Below are 16,394 nucleotides of genomic sequence, written 5' to 3'. Positions count from 1 at the left end.
CTGGCCATAAAGATATTGACACTAACTTTAGGGTCAATATCCACTTTTACCAGTTTACATAGGAAGGAAAGCTACATCTGAAATCCACACAGGACATTTTATGCAATAAACATTTGTGGATTGATTCACAAATGCTATTTCACTTATTTATACACCTACGATTAGACCTTCTCTGGCTTAATTGCCTTTACTAAATGGAATAAACAAATACAGAAGCAAAGGTCTGCTGAAGTTCCCTCAGATTAAAAACCTTTCAGAGAATCACGGTGGCCAAAAATAAAAGCCTGTAACCCATCATTTGTGGATTGATTCACAAATGCTATTTCACTTATTTATACACCTACGATTAGACCTTCTCTGGCTTAATTGCCTTTACTAAATGGAATAAACAAATACAGAAGCAAAGGTCTGCTGAAGTTCCCTCAGATTAAAAACCTTTCAGAGAATCACGGTGGCCAAAAATAAAAGCCTGTAACCCATCTTCTCATTTTTGTTTTATGACAGTGGCTGTTGTCAGCGTTTGTGTATGACATTGTTGAAGACTGCCTAAATTTCTGTTTCATCATTAATAGGCTTCAGTCATTTTCTAACATTTTTCTGAGGTGTTCCAGCAGCTGATGACACTTAATATCTATTTCCAGAAATCTTTTTAACATTTTGTACACTTTCAGAAATCTCCCAAAGATCTTCCCAAAGCCACATTAACACATATGAAAAACATGGCCAGAGCTCAGCAGTGCCAGAGGCTGCAGCTGGAAAAAAGGGAAAAACCCCTTATATTCCCTAGATCTTTTCATTACAGTAATCCAATGTATATTAGTGTGTGAAACAAAATATCACAATCAAATATATCGGGTCTCATAAGTGTCTTTTGTCTGGTTTAGGCCAACTATTTCTATTCCACAAAACAGATGATGATATTTTCTATAAACTAAATGGAGTACCTGAATCTTTCTGATGTGATAATGCTATAAAACCAGCTGGAAGTTTCCAGAAATGTAGCTGCTTTCTGAACTGGTAACCTCTTGTTTTAGAGCAATGCATGGGAGCTTGGAAAGACCTAAGCCCTACGTTCGCTTAAAAGAACAATGACAATTTCTCAAGCAGTTGAAACAAAAATATTGAGCAAGAGTTCGTTTTTAAAATTGTTGCTTCAATTCACAATGTCACATTGTCATTCTTTTGGCTTGGGACAAAAGGTCTTTGCTAATGGCCTAAGATAAGGCACTGGTCAAGCAGGAACCCCAGCCTTATTACGGAGGGATAGATACAAGCTCTGCCAGTTGGAGAACCAGCAGAAGCTAAACATTGCAGAATCAAATTTTTTAATCTGATTTACTTGTCATTTTTATGCTTAAATAACTGCTTTTGAGAACACCATGAAATTCATAGCAGCCAAGGTAATAGCAGCGTAGCAACAGATGTTGCTACTCAGAATAGAATCGTAAGAACGATTCTGCTAACTACATCCTTTCAATCTCATGCATACGAATGTACACAGGAATAGTCTACAGAAGACATGCATGCCTCCAAGTCTAGTCAGGGCTCAAAGTTTTAGACTCCGAGCACCAGAATCAAGAACGCTGTATCCCACAGTTAAGCACAACACAGCAATCCCTGCTTCACAACACATGCTAAGATTCCCTAACAAAAGTTTCTTCAACATCTCCTCAGCATGATGCTAAAAGCCAAGAAGGTTTACTGTGTAAAGCTGGTCCTCAAAATAGAGTTCTTCCACAGGTAATCCAGTGTTTCCAAACCCCGTACCAGCCTATGCAGTGAGTGGAAGTACATTATTACTCTTTGGTTATAACTAAGAAATATGTCAAGACCTAAGCACTGAGCAAGTGTCTCTCTAGTCCAAGTTGGCGTACCCCTCTTCGTTAAAAGGCTTTACCAATCTATCTTCAGGTTGTACGTAACATTACGACAACTATAAAATGCACCATATTCTCAGGAAAAATTGTTATTTTGTGAACATACTCTAAGACTACGTAAGATGTATCTCAGACTACAACTGAGGACAGACTAGCAATGCTCATGCCACGTACTATTCATAGGAATCCTCACACAAGAAGAATGAGAAGCCTCAGCTGTACGTAGTCCCTGACTGTGCAAGTACGACAAGACCCAGAGCAGGGCTGCTTTCTGGAACATCACAAGAACAGGTAGCATCTCAAAGTTTAATTGCAACAGAAGCTCACTCCAAGTAATCTGTATCAATTGTCCACTATTTTCAGATCTCTCCATAGGCATCATAGATGCATATAAATGACTCTCCTAAATTACAGAAATCTCACACTCTGCTACAGGAGGACCAACCCCACCATAGGATTATGAAGCTCCAGTTTTAATGAAAGTTGGGTTTTACTCCCACTGGAAGGAAGTTCCAGAGTTTCACTTTTCTAATAACTTCTGATCTACATCGGCATCCACTTGGTTTTATGCTATCATTGCCTATTAGCAGAAGTATCTCCCTGCCTCTTTTTCCTAAATATAAAATAGCAAGTGTAACAAAATAAAGACTGGGGGATGTTAAACTTCCAAATGCTTTTCATTTTCTCTAGCAGGGAAATATTTTCACTGCTTTTTCAATCTAATAATCCTCTTCTGTACTCATTCTAGTTTCCGGTGCCTTAATCCTGAAATGTCTGCTCTTGGGAGTTCAGCTGTCTGTGATACAAGGCCTAATTCTGAAATGGCACAGCCACGTATCTTTGGCTCAGACTTTCGAGAAAATTTTTTCAGTTGTAAGAAAGAGCCTTGACAGAGTACAAAGAATCATTTGAGATAAGAACAGGGGGGAAAAGAAGCTATGATGGTTGAGATACAGGCAGTAAGAAGCTTGAAAATTCAAGAGGAAAAACATTGACCTGAAAAGGTATAAAACTGTACAGAAGAAAACCAGGGAGTCAGCAGACAGAAATCCAGCAAGACTGATGATCAGCCCATTCCAAGGAGAAATGAAGGCCAACCCCTCCTCCCTGGGTGCTTTTACCAGGAGTACTGAGCGTGCCAGTGCTCAGCCTAGTAGCTTGCAAGTCCCAGCTAGGACCAACAAGTAGCTTCCTTCTCCTTTTCACTTATCTGCATCCTGCTTGCAGAGTCTCTCTGAGCACAGCAAAGGATGCCTGAACAAAATGACCCAGAGCGGGAGGGTTACAAGTTGGACATAGTTCCTGTGCTCTCAAAACACATTTAACCAGTGTTGCACTCAAGGTCTTGCCAGGGTCTTAATTTTATATTTCTAGAAAGTCATCTATATAAATATTAGCTTCAACTACTAAATTGAACAAAGACTGTTTAGAAGTAACTGAAGTAGTTTAGAAGTTACTACGGCATAGTCGGAATACAAGTTGGAAAAAATAATTTAAAATTCAAAATTAAGCAACTGCTATATCAAAGTATGTTCCCTAGAACATTAAATATCTGAAACATAACTCTAGTTAACAAATGTACACCTTGCTTCCTATTGCATAAAAGGTCAAAAATATAATAGCTTTTCAGATTTGATATTATATTACTCAAAGACAAAAAGATTTAATTAAAACTTTTTGCATAATAGTCTAAATACATTTATCACAAAGTCATTCAGTCACATACACATTAGAACTTCTCGAGTAAGGTGTACATTACAAAAGCTAGTACTAGTACAAAAACAACCTGAATAGCTTTTGAATTTTTTTAAATTGATACATAAATAATTTGAATACAATTTCACTAGACTAAAAGGTTCTGAGTGTGGCTGATTTGTATACCTCAGTTTCACACTTAAGTCAGCAACCAAGGATTCTGTTGACAGACACCTAATCATATGAGTTTGCTGCATTTCTGTTTTTTCCTGAAACATCCATTCTTGATAGAGATACTATAATCTCCTGGAAGTGGGTAAAGAAAAAAAATCTATACCGGAAGACAGATTTTCTAGGAATTAAGGCAACTGAAAGTATTCATCAAAATCCTTCTTTTTATGAGGTCTAAAATTACTCAAGGCAATAAAAAGCCTATTATTTGGACCTAGACACGTGAATTGAAGCACTTAGTGTTCTATTTCAGGAAAATCTTCAGTTTTAACTCTGTACTAATCGTTAATGATGCTAATTGGTCACTGTACATTTTAGAAGAGTTATGAAAAGCAATACGATCATATGAATTTTTTCTGCAGCCTTATCAGGATATTTCATTTTTAATTCTCTTTTCTGTATTGCTCTCGTACTAAGCCTGACAGAGTGCTAGGGATAAAGGAAGGCAGCACGGAGAGTGCAGTGCAATGAAGTAGCTCACACCCTGACTATGCACAGCATATTTATCTCAAGAGTAAGAACAGAGTGTGCGTTGCTTTAAAATTCACCACGCAGATACAGCAAAAACACAGTAGGAGTTGAGCTGGCAGCTCGTGGTACGGGCCAGCAGGACTCCAAAAATATGATGACAAAAAGGGAAGCATAGACGAGGAAAGTGCTTTCTGGAGGAATTTGACAGAAATGGAAGGTGGTTTGATTACAGAGGAAAGAGAAGGTTAGTTTCAAGCACAAAAGTAGTAGAGAGAGATGAAATACAAGATTCAAGTGAGGGTAATTCTGCTGAACTGGAAAAGCCAAGGATGAGAGGTTGGAATTTGATCCAGGGGGAAAAGGAATATTGCAAAAGTAGTAAAATGACCTTAGCAAACAAAGTTATGGCAGAGACAGATTTACATTGCAGCAAAAGGGAAACATGATGTAGAGCAGATTTGGTAGGGAGGGAAGAAACAAAATAGAGGAACACACAACTGAGTAGTTGAGAGAAAATGGTGGAGGAAAGTTAAAGTTGTAAAGTTTACGAACTGAATGACTGGGAGAACACCGAAATCACCAGTGACAGAGGAAGACAGGGAGAAGGGAAAGATGATTAGATGGAAAGCAATTCAGTTTTGCTGAACCTGAGGTAGCAATGAAACATCCAAGAGACGCTGAAAAGACAGGACATCTGTGACTGGGCAGATGGTGCAAGCTGCATATAAGGAGGCATACCCGAGAGTCACTCTCAACCTCTGACAACCTGTGACTTCTGAATTTCCAAACAAATTTGTCCTACTCTCTGAATATTCACTGCCAAAGCTCTAATCGAAATACACTACTTTGCTGGCTAGTAAGTTAAACCCTAAAGGTTTTTTTTTTTTCACTACAAAAAGCTTCCATTAAAAAGTAATTCCTCAGTGTAACGTCTTCAGTCTTGACTCGAACATCAAGACCCCAAGGCACTCTACACACAAAAGAACAGTGAGATCATTGCTACTTGAACAAATTAAAAGCCTTAGTTTTGGTTACAGTATTATGCTACAAACTTACAAGCTTACACAATGTTTTGTTTACTTTTTAGTAATCTACATTATGCAACCTTTCTTGGCGTCAAGAGCAGTCAAACAAGGTTTTAATCCATTATGTTAAAAATTACCAATTTAGTAGTACTTTCTCTGAAACTACATGTGTATCAGTTTCCAACAGCAGAAAATGTTGGAATATAAAGAAAAAAAGGATTTTAGCCTTCACAGAATCATAGAAATGTAAGCTAGAAAGAACTTCAAATCATCTAGTTTTGCACACAGACATGATTTAGATCAACCTAAATCAGAAGTTAGTCTAACCAGTTTTTTTTTACAACTGCCTAACAGTGGAGAGTCCATAACTTCCACAGACACAGCCTGCCTGATCTGTGTTACTTTTACATTTTTCCTTGATATATGAAACGACTTTGAGTAAGCTTAACTTGTGAGGTATTTCTATTCTCAGTCATTTTTACACACAGGAAGATTTGCATTCCTTCTCATCCTCCTAGCCTTTTAGTTTCTTGACTGAAACTCTTCTCTCACAGTCTTTGCCATAGGTCAGTGTTTTCTTAATATGTTCATGTTAGACTTCCTTGGATTCACTTCAGCCTGTTTGCATCTGTCTTAAAGTTCGGTTCAGCATTTTTCCACCTGAGGCCTCACCAGCATCAAGAAAAAGGGAATAATTATTCTCCCTTGTCCCCCGCATGCAACGCTACTGTTACTTCACCACAGAATCAGAATGCTTTTTCATTCACAACAGCAAGCAAAATGAGAACCTAATTTTCAAAAATGTCAAGCCTTGACATGAGCCAGTCCTCTTACAGATATGAAGATGTCTGTAACATCTGTAACAAGATGTCTGTTACAGTCTTTAAGATGAACGTGACAATGTACTTTTAGTAATAAAATTAAGAATTCGTGAACTTTTTTTTTCAAAAAAAAAATGAGAATCCAATTGCAAGTGCTCTTTACAAGGAAAGTAGAATTTTGTCGGTTGAGCTATATAGTCAGTTAGAAGATGCATCTCTATCTACTTTGTGTCAAGATAGAAGAATGAGACTACAGGTACCCTTTATAGTAGGAAATTTCAAGTCTTGAGCTAGATGAGTAGGATTTTCAGAAGACAAGTTGATAACGCAGTACTCATGGTATGTTTCTTGCTTCTTAGCCAGTGCAGTACAGGGGCTACAGATAGCCCCCCTACACACCCTCATCTTTCTTCCCCCACGTACTTCCTACAGACTTTGGCTTGTGGCAGTTGCCAGAATTTTAATTCTTCTTTCCCGATTTCCTTCCCTAAGCGACAGTGCAAAATTATAAACAGCAAACTAGCTTCTTTCTGTATTGCTTGGACCCTGTATGGCCCTATAGGCCGGGAAGATGCTGCCTCTTTGTGCTTATTATAACTATGTTCCAGCCAGAAGACTTTATTTCTCTTAAAGACATTCATATCAAATGCACTCTTCGTCAGAAGAGACATGTCTGCAACATCCTGGATAACATTCGATTTCCTCTGGGTGGGGTTGGGTGGCATGGAACCCGTGTGTGTGTACCCACACACACAGATATCAAGCTATATTCTATACTAATGATAACTTGCCTGCATATGTGTTGGCCTTGTTCAAGAGATCTGTGCATGCATGCATGTCAGCAAAAGCACGAATCCCCAAGCAGTTGATAGGATGAAGCTGGGATTCCAAAAATTCACAGCAAGTCCTTCTCACATCCTGCAGTTGCAAGAGACCAGCTGCTGGGAGCAGTACCTGTAAAAAGCAACAGGTGGTTAATATCCCAATTCAGTTCTGAGCTTATACAAGAGTATTCTCAATATTAATAAAGAAAACAAAATAATCCATTAGAAAAATTAAAAGACTAACACAGAGGAAAATTTCAGCATTATGCGACTGAAGAACTTAAACCCCAATTTTAACATGATTTTACCTCTCTGCAAATACCATTTAAGATTTAAAATAACAAGCAATATCTCTACCACCGTGTTCACTGGGAAATCATTCCATAGATTGTAATTCTCACACTTCATGTAAACCTCTTCCCGATATTCATTCACAAGTTCCCTTCTTACTGTTCCCAACACTCCATAATTACATCTCATTTCCAATCCTGTAGCATTAGATATTTCTTTAAATCCAAGTTTTCTAGACCATGATAGGATATATAAATCTTCTTTGCATGCAAGCACTGGACATTGTACCATTTTTTAGCATCAATAATAAGCATCTTTATGCAACTGATTCCAGTAAGGAATCAATTCAGCTTCAAAGAAGTCTGTGACCTTCTTGGAAGGATGACAATTCAGGCATTTAAAAGCCTGAGCATATAAAATATTCTATAAGTCATCAAAATTCCATATCAGTAAGGAATTAGCATAAATGACATATTTGTCCTTCAACTTTCATGAAGCAAGCAAAAGTAAAGAAGAATTTTAAAAACTGTATAACATACATTTTATTTGCCCAGTAAAACTTAAACAAGATTTACATGAACTATAATTGTGCCTTTGAGCAAAATTCCATACTGCTATATATAATTTCTTCTTCACAATATTTTCATTTTTTGTGCCTTTCACAGTTAATTTAATGAGACTTCTATTTTAGAACATTCAAGTGTGAAATTAATGTTAGCAAGCATCTTCAGTGGATGACAACAGGCAAGATTTTAACACTGAAATCTTGCAACTGTTCCCTTACATATAGAGAAAAAAATGTACTATAGGACTGCATCAATAATAAGCAAGCAAAAGATACACCAAAGACAATAGCTGCACTATTCTGATTAATGTTTGCTTCTCATTTAAACAATTACTTGTGTAGAATTAGAGAGAGTCAAACGAAGAAAACTAGAAGAAAAGAGCAGAATAAAACTAGAAGGTTTAGAAACCTGTGTAACACTTACTACGTGAAAGCTGCGGAATATTCTTCTACATTATTGCTCTTTGGAAGAAGTTTTAATCTTAGTAACTGCCTGTTAGAATCAAATATTTGCCATCATCTCTGTAAGCATCTATCTACTTGGCTTCTGAAGAGCTAGTTATTGTTTACTCTTTAGACTTTTTTCTTGAAATAAAACTAACAATTATGACCCAAACTAAAACAAAAAGGACTTCAGGTGATACAACCTTGTAAAGCTAATGTCTGCTTTAAACTTCATTTTTTGGTCCCACTTCTACTATTTATGGCTGTTCCTCTGCCTTCAGCCTGCCATATTTGAAGCCTGCTTGAAAACCATCTTTCCATTCCTCAAGATAGTAATCCCTAATTTGAAGCAATAATCCACTATAGCCTCTGTTTTACACATTTGGCTATCAATGTAGACAGCAAAAAAGAAGGATCATATATTTAACAAAAGTTTGCTTTGAATATCAACTGTTAGTAAAAGAGAAATGAAGGAAAAACACAAATGTGAATACACTGAGATACAGAGACTGCTGCTAAGCAAAATAACTAAAAACTAGTTTAAATCTTAGATAATCCTTGAAAACATCAAATAAGTAACAAAATAAAGGGAGAAGATCTGTAATAGACACAAGTTTCAGATAAAGTCACACAACTCAAAACAAATTTAGTAAGTTTAAAGGTTACTAATGACAAGGTTAAAACAGTACAGTGAACTCATTTTATTTTAGCATATGTTTATGAAAATGTGAAGATAATATTAGTAATACAATTTCTATTACTAGAACTACAGTATGATTAGTTATAGCAGTGAGTGGATAATTCATTTGATAGCGAATTCTAGGATAAGATATGAAATTACATACCAAAAATCAGGGCTAGAAATCTACTACAAGTATTTATTTACACAGCTTGTCCCACTGAAGCAAACATTTCACACCTGCTTACAACTTCAGTAACTAATTCAAACACAGTCCTAGATAACTTTAGGCATGTTATCAGTATAGTTGAGCAAATAACTTTGAGAACAATCCTTGACTGCTTTGAGAACAATCCTTGATTGCTTAAATAGATTCAGTAGAAAAATATGTAAAATCATCACCAACCCAGTAAACAAAACGGAAAGGTGAAATTTGAGAATGGTATGCAGAAAAGAGTTTAAGATTTGTATGCACAGTCACACTGAGCCACTTGCTCACTCATATGAACAGTAAAGCAAGGTTACAAGAACTAGAAGATCTCTCTTCATTATGGGAAATTTACGTCAGCTCTTAAATCATTGTAATTGAGTTTGTAAAGTTACAGATGTCAATACATTTTACTTATCAGACAATAAGACATTGTATTCTGCCACTAAAAAGGAAAAGAGAGGCAAAATGCATCAAATTTATCCCATTGAAATTATACATTGGGCTTTGGTTACTAGGCAACAAGAGCTGTGATAACATCTAGCTATTTCCATTGGTACCTATATAACTGTTAGCCTGGAAGCTGTAACAACCTGTGTTTAAAAATACAGTTTCATTGCAGGCAGGTTCACTCTGCTGAAGCCGAGGTGGGGCAGGGGGGAACCCAAACTCCTCTCAAACCCATTAAAAAACCCCTATATTAAAACTGCAGTACAAATTAAGTTTATCTGCTGCTGACTCCAAACGGGTAGGCTATAGCTCAGCTTTACTTCCAAAAATAGCCAGTAGAGGGTACCCTAACTTTCCTTTAAAGATCAAAAACACTTTAATATGCATACGGCTTTGTACTGCAAGAAATGCAGGGGGGGGGGGGACAGGGACGGGGGCACGGACGGACACACACGACACAACATCTCCAATTGCTTATTCTATGAAAACATATCCTCATCACAGTGGTTGTTTTTATAATCAAAGAAACTGCACAGATTATTATTACAGATGGCAAGTAAGAAATTACATATTCTCTTTTTGTATCAAAGTCATGGTGATGAATCTTGGAATGACTGCTACGTTCCTAGAGCAGATCATTTAACCCTTACAAGTCTTTGAAGACTACTCCCTGGTGATGTCCTCTTGGTTCTCCTTCCTGAAGAGACACTCCTATTCCCAAAGCTGTGCGCACCCACCATGCCAAATACACCTTTCCAACTTCACTGAGACAAAAAGGACTGTGACCAGCTACAAGTATTTGTTTTAAAATCCACCTGCAGGATCACCTGCGTAGTCAGGAGGGATCCACTTAAGGCACTAAACTTGGGTGCTGTTTTCACTGGAGTAGACTCAAGCTCTTCAAAATAACTCAGCTAGATCATCAACCCATATTTGAGGCTGCTGCCCTCTCTTGTGATCCTTCAGATACATGCCAGAAGTATGTTGGGGGCTGAGGGTACTGATGTTGCCTGCAGCTTTTCTCCCTCTTTTTTTCCAGCCAGCATCATGACTCTGTTCACCCTTGTGCAGCTGGACATATTTAACTCATGTGACCAAAACATACACATATTGAGCTCTGAGGCAAGGAGCAGCCAGTACGGGCAGGCACCTCTCCAGTTACGTGTGACCCATCAGTTCACAAGGAACACCTTTATAACAGTCTCAGGGAGATACAGCCTGCGTGACCGACCAACAAGCCCCTACAATGGAAGGAGGCTCAGGGGAGATGAACTCGGGGAAGAAATGTAAGGCATGAGCACCAAGTAGCATAAAGAAAGCTGAACTTAACACAAGGGGGACTGGAGGATAACCTTTGTTTTAGACATATGGCTGTACCAGTGAGTCATCAGGTTGTGTAAACAGCCTTCTCTGACATAATTAGTAGAGTGTAATGTCTTCCCCAGCTAGCCGGACCAGTGGGGGGAAAGGTGTATAGGTGGCTCAGCCCAACACAAAGTATAAAAACTGAACAATCAACAGAAGGAATTCTGAAGAGAGCAACAGGCTTGAGCTGGCTTTATCCCACATATTTCTTCTTAGTGAACTGGGGATGCCCAACATCTGACAGTGGGCAAATAGAGACCAGTAATGGGAATCACTTTTGCACGGTGATCCAAATGTATATTGCAATTGCTGTATTTTGCTCATGTTGTGATTTCAGTATATTGCTGTATCTCTCTGCTCAATCAAAACATAGCATACATGTAGCACCAAGTATCTGCAAATAAGTGAATTTTATATCAAACATTAAACCCTCCTCATGGACTATCTAGAAGCAGCTGGTCAGAGAAGCTGCCCTGGAGTGCCTCCACACCAGACAAGGGAGTTCATCTTACCCGAAGGCTGCTAGATGATTTAACGGGCATCCCTTCACAGTATATTTGCTTCACAAAGTTCAGCGCTACACTCCCCTTCACACAGCCCCTTGCTCCCACAAGTTGGTACCACTTTAAGCAACACAAGCTTTTAGTACCTATTCTGCTACTTGAGAATGAAGGAACAAGTCCAGTGGAAGGGGCCACTAGGATGATCAGAGGGTTGGAGCATATGATATTACAAGGAGAGGCTAAGAAAACCAAATTTGTTCAGCCATAGAAGAGAAGTCAAAGGGGGGATCTTATTACCGTGCACAACTACCTAATGGGAGGGTAGAGAAGACTGAGCCAGACTGTTCTTGAAGATGCATAGCAGTGGGACAAGAGGCAAGTGGGAACACAGGAAAATCTGATTGGAAAAAGAGAGCTAGGTTGTTTTTTGTTATTTTGTGTTGTTTGTTTGTTTTTTTTAAACCATGAGGGTGGTTAAGCCCTGGAACAGGTTGCCCCAAGAAGCTGCAGAATCTCCACACTTGGAGATACTAAAAATTCAGTGGACAGGTGCCTCAACTTGCTTTAACTGGACCTGCTTTTAAGAAGTTCAATTCAAAGTAAAATTTAAATTTATTAAAGCTTTCTGTCTGCTGATTTGAATCAATGTGGTTCAGTAATTTTATATCAATCCATGCTATCATCTTTGCACTCCTCTTTGTACCGATAGATTCTCCTAGCCAGAACATATTGTGCAACCTGCAGTATGAAGATGCTTAAGGCGCTATTTTCATCTCCACTATTTTTTACATTCCTGGAATTTCTTTAAGATTTCTGTCATGAATTCTTGCCCAAATTCAAATTGATACCCACCAACAATGCATTAAGATCAGTATAATGCCAATATGAAAATAGTGAAAGAACCTATTGCAGGTTTTGGGAACAAGATCCCACAGCATAAACAAAACCAAAATTTCTCAGAACATTAAAGTACTTTGCAAGCAAATAAGCGAATAAAAATCAAAGCAGCGTATGCCAAGAGAATTGAATAATGTGCTGTCTAAAATAGAAAAATTTCATTTTTTATCACATGGAGGGAAAAAAAACCAAATCTGTAACATTAGGAAAGAGACGAACCTAGGAAAGCAAATGTGTGAGAATCCAAACACAATACAATGCAACCTAGAAGCACACAGGAGAGCAAGTTACATCCTTGCTAATTGCAGATATTCCATATTTTCAATTATGACATTAAAATGAAATCAATTTCAGAGAGCAGCAGTTATGTTAATACCTGTCATAAAACAAATCTTGAGGAAATACAGTAACGTTTAACCTCTCTTTCTAAGGTTTAAATAACAATTTCAGCAAACTAAACTCCTTCACTTGTTGTTTATACTATCATGGCATAAAGAAGAAGGAAATTAAAATAATGGTCAAAGATCATCCAAATTATCTTATTTTTTTATTCTCATCTACATGCATCTGTGCTGTAATTAAAACTGTGGTTTGTAACTGAAGCGTAGTCTAAGTTCCAGTGAAATCATTCAGCACTGCATTGAAATTATGCTATTTGGGAGCATGCATACAAAAACCCTAAAATAAATACAAATATTTGAACACTTGCATCTGTGGAATAAAATGTAAAAGTTCCAGTTTTGGAAAATTCAACCCTGCTAGCATTTCTATACGAACAACACGTGCAAGTTAAGTGCACTGTTCCAGTGTTAAAATACACACAAATAAGATGCTGCATTAGATTTAAAGATGTGCATGAGCTGCAAGTTTAGAACATGATACCATGTGTCTTATAAAATATGCCTTTTGGGTATCTTAACATCCTTGACTTTATAGGCTATGTGAAGATGTGGATGTTTAAATTTATCCTTTAGCTTAATGAGCCCCATCCAATTAAAAATTAGGTGTGGGTGGCAGTTTTATAGTATCAGAGGAGAGAATCAGACCACTAATCAAGATACAGTCCTATTCCTTCACATTCCCTTAGTACTAGACACAAATTGGTTGAGCACTGTTTCAGTTGAAAACAAGCAAACAATCATGATAATGTAATTTTTTGAATGACTGACACAATCTACAAAATACTATGCAGCTCCCAACTTGGAAAGCAGCGTGACAGATTAAAATGGAGTGTAAGGAAAAAGTAACTGTTCTACATGCCTGCTTTTTAGCCAGTGTTATAATCTGTACTTAAAGAGTCCACTTCAGTTACAGTGACACGCAATTTATAGAAAGCAACTGATTTGCTCAAAAAATGGCTTTAGAAGAGAGAACACTTTAGAAGAGGAATCTGAATGAACTACTAATTATTAGTTAAAACATTTGGGGTGGAGGTGGTTGTTTTGTTGTTTCTTGGGTTTTTTTTGAAGGGGGTGGGTGTGGAAGTTTTGGGATGCAGTTAGGGGTTGCTGAAGTGCAGAAACAAGATTCACGAAGCAAACAAAGTAACAGAAGGGTCACTTTAATCAAGTAATACACTATAATTAATGGTGTCTATCTGGTCTACAAGGGAGAACCATGCAGTTTTGTTTTGCTTGAGGGTTCTCCTACATCTTCTCTACCAGAACAGTGCCCTAACCACCATGCAACAGTGCATTTTGGCTTAAGCCTCCACGCAAGAGAGAGAGATTGATTTTCTATTCTGATGGTTATTTTTGCTAACAGTCATAAGCTTAGCTTTTCATATCCTCTTCTTCTGTTAAGATACTGGAAATAGAACTGAAACATTGTCTCACTTGGAGTGAAACATTCTTGAACCTAAAATAATTTTAGTTAGAATTTCAGATTTTTCTTTCAGTGAAAAAAATTGTAGACATTTTGATTTGATGAAACAGTTTTTGATCTGAAGTTTGGTCACTGAGTTTAAGTATATGTACAGTAAGTCATCTAAAATGAAAGCTCAGAATCCTTCCTCATACTTTAAATCAGTACTTATAAGATTATACAGCTGCATAAAAATACCTTCATATTTTCTTAGGGACAGGATAATTTAAACAAGACTAACTAGAACTTGAACAAAGCCACTTGCTGCTGATACTGTGTCATTCAGAAACTGGACAATTTATTCTTTAACTATGGGAGCTGAAGTGCTAGCCAGTCAAATAACCTACAAAGCTCCCCTGCAGAAGGATTAAAAGAAGCTGAAAAAATTAATTAGGCAGGATAACATAACTCACACTACGCGGTCTTCGATCTTTCTGTAAAGGCTGACCCACATAAAGAATCGCTGTATCAGCTGATGCTTTTAGCTAGTGTGTTTCAGCTGTAGGATTTCCCTGTAACATCTCACACCTTCAGTACCAGACCACCCTCCGTCTCAGACCCCGACAGATACACTGAGTTTGGTTATACCAAAGATTACTATGATAAAAATATTTTTTAAATATTCCCTAAAACTAAAGACGTAAAATGCTGACAAAAGAATCAAAATGTTCACGTGCTATGTTTCCTAAAGAATAAAAGACGACTTCGGGGGGACCAAGGGGCAGGGCATTGAGGAAGGAATTGTTTGTTGGTTTGTTGGGGTTTTTTCCTACATTACAGACTGACTGACTTGTAACAAACAAGGCTTGTTCTCCTAGTATAACTGCGTATTTGCTGGCAATCTTAGAGAGGGACTGAAACACCATTTGCAAAACCCTAAAGCCTGTGCTGGAAACAAATAGCAGCATAACTGGGATAGTAGATTGTGAACCTCTGCTTTCTCTATTATCCCATTCTCTGGTACAGAAGATGCATCCATGCTACCGGATTTTATGTTAAATAAAATTTATTATTAATTTTTAAATTATTAAAATTAAATTATTAATCGATTATTAAATTATTATACAAAACCAAGAACTAAGGACAACAGAAATAGCATGCAGTACAAATGCTTTGTGTGCATGGTGCTTATCTTCAATACCAAAATTGTGTCAAGATTAATATCTAATGTGCAATAAATGGCCCTTCAGTGGACTCAAAAGGCATTTGATTACTCCGAGCTTTTAGCATTACAGTTACGGTTTTATATTTTATTGAGATATTTTACTTATCATTCAGTTTCCTACAGCAGACCATATTTATATTCTCCTAGAAATGTCACAGGGGAATACCTCCTCAAAAAAAAAGCATTAGGCTTAGTGGCAAATTTCATAATCACTTTAATCTAGATGTTGTGCTTATAAAATTCGGGTGTGTAGGGACAGAATTCCCAAAGCAAACGGCACCTCTAGCCTCCCATTTGAAATTTTTTTCAGATGAAGGTTTAATGCAAACATTTCATGATTTAAAGCATGACCAATATCCAGAAAACAAACGTTTTCAAGAAAGCCTTTATTCAGCTTCCAGAAATTTCATTGTATGTGTAGCAACATACTGCTGAACCTACTTGCAAGTGAGAGGGGTCAAACATGCAGTTTTTACTTTAAGTGGCTTAATTTACTCATAATAAGCACCTTGAATTTCACAGGGAGGTGGACAGAGACACATGCTTTCATTTGCATAAAACGCTTTAAAAATGAGCAAATGACCTCTGCACTTCAAGTTGGCAAGAACTGTCTTTCAGGTTTTGCCAAAGGTAATTTTATGGTCATACACAGAAATAGATACATGGATGCCTACGGTAAAGGTCATAGCTGAGACAAAAGTAGCTGTTTTCATCTGACTTGACAGAGAAGAGTCTCTAACACAGCCTAGCAGCATGATAATTTTAAAGATCACAGACTCAGAAAAGTTGCACAAGCTGTTCAGTCTGAGAAGGCAGTTTACATACAAAAGCTCTTATTCGTTACTGTCTAGTTAAAGGGCAACCACATCCTAGCAAGGCAGGATGAAGGCACCAGGTTTTAGAATCAGAAAACTTGTGATCTCAGACCTGATTACTGCTGACCTACCCATGGGTCATCATATCTCTGGTTTTGTAGGTGTTTTTTTTTTTTTTTTTTTAAGGGGTCTATTCAAGTCTGTA

General features: G+C 37.5%; 1 protein-coding gene across 1 annotated transcript in view; it reads right to left on the bottom strand.

The window, feature by feature from the left end:
• The window catches only part of KLHL2 (kelch like family member 2), a 60,445-nt gene that overhangs the window by 16,975 nt on the left and 27,076 nt on the right, over nucleotides 1-16,394 (bottom strand). Inside the window, exon 4 of the mRNA XM_009272315.1 lies at nucleotides 6,912-7,074. Within this exon, the coding sequence (XP_009270590.1) occupies nucleotides 6,912-7,074 (163 nt within the window). The remainder of the gene's footprint in view (nucleotides 1-6,911; nucleotides 7,075-16,394) is intronic.

This window comes from Aptenodytes forsteri, unplaced genomic scaffold (genome assembly GCF_000699145.1).
Source record: "Aptenodytes forsteri isolate BGI_AS27 unplaced genomic scaffold, ASM69914v1 Scaffold13, whole genome shotgun sequence".
In the NCBI taxonomy this organism is placed as follows: Eukaryota; Metazoa; Chordata; class Aves; order Sphenisciformes; family Spheniscidae; genus Aptenodytes; species Aptenodytes forsteri.
Note: the sequence above shows the minus strand (reverse complement) of the source record. Positions and strands in the feature narration are given on the sequence as shown.